This window comes from Corvus kubaryi, unplaced genomic scaffold, assembly GCF_017639235.1.
Source record: "Corvus kubaryi isolate FWS band 111438036 unplaced genomic scaffold, C.kubaryi_AGA036_p1.0 37384, whole genome shotgun sequence".
Classification (NCBI taxonomy): Eukaryota; Metazoa; Chordata; class Aves; order Passeriformes; family Corvidae; genus Corvus; species Corvus kubaryi.
Window position 1 is genome coordinate 3,988,067 of NW_024581126.1, and position 4,526 is coordinate 3,992,592.

Sequence of the window (4,526 nt, forward strand, 5' to 3'; positions counted from 1 at the left end):
ATCAACCCTGTGTTCAACACAATCCAAACACAGCCCCTAAACAGCCACTGCAAAGAAAATTAACTACCCCAGCTCTAACAAGCACACCATGACACCTCAACACGCTTTTGACTCTGTTAGTGACAGTTTTAGATCCGAGGTTCTGAATCGATTTCTTTGCAAAATGAAAATGTGTGGTGCATTTGTCTGATGGATGAAATGAGACCTGTATGATTTTTGTTTTCACATGCAGTCTGATTCGTGACAGATGCGTACACAGCTCTGGACAGGTTCTATTGTCTATAATTTAAATAAAGTATTAATGATAATCTTTATTCTTATCCACAGTACTCTTATATTGTAACTATGCAATATTTCATTATCACATTACCGGATCAGGCTAAAATATTGTCTTATTTGATGTGATTTGGCCATATAATGCAAATACAGCTCAGGTGGACGTACTAGTTACATGGAAAAAAATTATGAGGGGGAAAAGAAACCATGCAATCTAAACCATAATAATGTGGGTGTGTGGACTCTTGGGTTTTTTAATTGGCTTATTAAGACTCATAACAGAAGTGCAATAAAATTATTTTTATTATTTGAAAATACATAAGACACAATACAGATCTATTTTGAAAACACATACTTTTTTTACTGCAAGCTATTTTTTTTTTGCAATTTTACTTCAAAATTCTCTCATTTAGAATGGAACAATTACTGATATTAAAAATAAGCTTAGTTTTAACTGAAACTGACTCATGTTTAAAACTGAAATGAGTGAGACCCCATGTGATTTATCTATTACTTTACTACTTCTAAAGCTTCACTAGACCAAAGAAAATGTCCATGCATATAAATCTTATAAATAAAATCAAGAGAACGAATACCTTTTAGTAAAAAAAGCTAAAAACTAAATAAGGTAAAATATCTATTATCTGTTATAAGACAGATTCAGAGTAACAGGCAAATTCTCCTTAAATAAGCATGTCTGTAAGGGTCTCAAAAGCAGACATGCCAGAAAACTACTACTCCATTCCCCTGCATTGTGCTGAATTAGCTTTGTCTGTCATTCCTAACAGGTTCCATGTGGTCTTGAAGACCTGTAGTGGTCACTAATCCACAGAGCCCACACTCTTCCTTCCTTCCTTCCCTCCCTCGCTCCCTCCTTCTCCACTGCCCCTGACAGTTTATTTCAGTGCCTAGGTGTCTGTACCTTTCAGAAGATTTGCTAGTGACTACTCTGAATCTTTCATTGGTTGTTCTGTTCTCTTTGGACATGGAGAACTGACGGTTCTTAGTTCTGTGTAACAGTCCTCAAGCATGTAGAATGTTCTGCTAATATTTCCCCTAAGTGCTCCTGCCCCTAAGTAAAACAACCACATTTATTTATATCTTTTTCTCCTAAGATGTTTTTTAGGCCTCTCGCCATTCTTACTGTTCTTCTGTCAGTTTCCTCCAGTTTTTCAATGTGCTGAAGTTCTGTGTTCAAAGCTAGAAATAACCACTCAGCCAAGGCCCTACCATGTAGAACAGAGTGGTGGATGTAGGTTGTGTCTTGCAGGCTCTGCTCCTTGCATTCCCACTTTTCTGCAGCGCTGGGATGCTGTTGACTCTCACTTTGCTTGTCTAACCACCAGGCCTGCAGTGCCAAACTGCTGCTGAATCCGTTGTTTCCATTCCATGGCTGTGCAGGTGATTTTTCTGATGAAGAACGGTCTGTTTTCATTTTCCCCATAGGATTTCCTTCTGTAGGCTTCATATAATTTTCTCAATAATGTGAGGTAATTTCCCATTCTGATTCAGTCAGTTCTCCAGCTTACTTCCAGACCACCCCAACTTCATACTGGTATTTGCAGAATTAGGCTGCTGCAGAGTTCTGTGAACTTCCATTTCTGAAGGGACTCCTGTGAATGGCTTTCAAGGCACATTATCACACCATGTTTGCACTACTGGGGTCAGGTGCCTCTAGATTCATCCCTAAATAACTTTTGAGACTCCTATGTTAAATGATGCTAAACATTTATCTTTTCTACATTCTGCACTCAGGTGAAACCAGAGCTGATGATTTTTTCAAGTAAACCAGGTACAAACTAGAGTTCATGTTACTTGTGTTACTGTGACAAAGAGGCTGAACTAACAAGCCTTACTGAGAAAGTACAAGAATTCAGGTGACATTCAACATTTGAACATAGATTTTGGCTCTTAAATATACATGCTGTTATTATTTGCAGAGCATAACGACTATAGGAAAGATTTTGCAAAGAAAAATCAGTCAGGATCTCAGCTGAGTGAGGTTTACAATCCAGCTAATAGAACCACAACCAGCAGCAAGGCCTTTTTAAAATAAATGTGTTCCTAGGAGAGATGAAAAGCAGGAGATAATAAAGACTTGAAACTTGGGAACTTTTGGAAAGCACAGAAACGCATAGCATAATCTATGTGAACCAGGCAGTGGAAATACAGGAATATAAATAACAAAGTTGTGATAAAGAGGAGGAGGGGGAAAGGGCAGAAGAAATTGGCAGAAGAAGCATTTTACAGACCTATGAAAATGACTTTAAGGCAACTGATAGGTGAAGCAAGAAAGGCCTGAAGAGCAGTTTAGTCCATAGCTCTTCATTTTGGCCTTAAAAATCTTTGTTTCAGACTTGGCAGTTTCTAAATAGCGTAGCCTGTTATCTTCCATTTAAGCCTGAACAGTACCTTTACTTAGCAGGGAACATGTAAAGCCAAACTGCTCTCTCCAGTACCCTTCACTGGTTACTTCCATTCTGACTGAAGGAACAGTAGGATGGCCCCAGTCCCCTCACAGTGCAGTCAGTGGTGTCAGTGTCACAGGTGTCACAGTGACATTCTGTAGCTACTGGGTATGAATAAAAAGATTCAGGATGATCACCACAGCCAGGGATCTTCACTGTTTCATACACGACCTCCTTGAAGGTACAGGTTTGCTGAACAAATGACACTGGTGGGTATTTATATACTGGGTCCTGAAATTACAAGAAGGAAATAACTGTTTTGAAATTTGTTATGGGGTAGATTTCAAAATTTTTATAAAATGGGAAAATCCCATTGAGATTAAAAGCATTTGGGTCTGACTCTTCTAATTTCACTTAAATTTGCCCTTTCAGGAGGACTGCTATGGCAAATTTGTGTCATATCATCCATCACCAGACAATCTTTCAGGTCAATTGCTAGATTCTTCAAATTATTTGAAGGAGTAGAGGAGTCTACATAGTAATGGCTGCTTTATTGTATCTGCTTGCAACCACAAACTGAGCACGAAGCAGAGATCCAGACTGTAATACTTCTAACTCTAGTTATACAATATAAACGTAATATATGCAGCCAGTTAATTCACTGAATTTTAATTTAAAAACTAAATTTACTGAATTTTACTACGATATTTCACCCTCCTGTCTGTGCTTCAGATTGGCTGTGCATCTACTCTTGTGTCAGACAGCACAGCAGCTATTCAGCCTGTTCTTTCACAAGACTCATCAGTCTATGTGTTTGCTATGGACTGCAGGAATGGGTTACTCATACATCACTTGAAATATTTAATTCTGGTGCCTGAGATTAAGTCTCACCCTTGTGAAGCAGTATCCTGAGCACCACGTGGCATTCACCGTAATGCAGAATTCACATTCTTCTCTTTCCACTGCTATGGTAATATTGGTGAGCTGACAGCTGTTGCAGCAAATTGCTTTCCAGCAAAGTAACAGCATGTAACAATTAACGGTCTTCATCCTGTCCATAAAGCAAAAAATATATCTCTACTGGAGAAGCATGCATAGTTATTTTCAATGGGAAATAGTTAGAGAAACAGGGAGAAATTGAGTCTCCGCAATATCCTCAAGTGGTTCTGCAACAGCAAGCCTTCAGAATCATCAGAGAGATCAGAGACAAGATCTTCCTTATGTTTGCTGTTAAAGGACTTTGATTTTCCCAAGCAACTGAAATGGCACGTCAGCAATCTTTGCAGAATACTAATAATAGCAGAATACCATACCACTTTCAATGAAATATTTTTATCTAATTTCTGCAGAGAGAATATATCCTGTCTGTAAGGACAAAGAAAAAGAAGCAAGAGCGAGAAAGAGCAAAGGATGATGTATTTTTCAGAAGCAATTAATTACTTGAAGTGTTTGCAAATTGAAAGAAAGATTTCTACATCAGGATCTGATGAAAACTTACCTGTATTCCACTTGCCTTCCTAGAAGTAATAGCTGTAGTGCGAAGAAAGCCTTATGCTTTCCTTTTATACTGAATTGTGTGTAATTTATACCTTCAGGATTTGCAGTGTATTAGTGCAGTAGGCGTTAGTTTGGGACTTGGTGAAAGCGGATTAATGTTCAGCCAGACAGTGAGATTAAGCCTTGTTGAGAGGAAAAAAGAAAAGCCAAACACACTGGGGAAGAGATGGTGAAGGTTACTGTCACAGTGTCTCTCTACACATGTCACTGGATTTGATTCAGTGGCATTTAGAAATAGCTGAGCCATTTCACAGTTTGAAAAAAAGGTTGAGAAGCCTATTTTTG

At 38.4% G+C, this 4,526-nt stretch overlaps 1 protein-coding gene across 1 annotated transcript; it reads right to left on the reverse strand.

Annotated features, from left to right (window-relative positions):
- Positions 1 to 669: 669 nt before the first annotated feature.
- FSHB (follicle stimulating hormone subunit beta) lies at positions 670 to 3,734 on the reverse strand. The gene is made up of 2 exons (XM_042035602.1): positions 3,576 to 3,734; positions 670 to 2,975 (listed from the first exon to the last, which is right to left on the reverse strand). The coding sequence occupies exons 1-2, from the start codon at positions 3,732 to 3,734 to the stop codon at positions 2,739 to 2,741; spliced, it is 396 nt and encodes a 131-aa protein (XP_041891536.1). The 3' UTR covers positions 670 to 2,738.
- Positions 3,735 to 4,526: the final 792 nt, after the last annotated feature.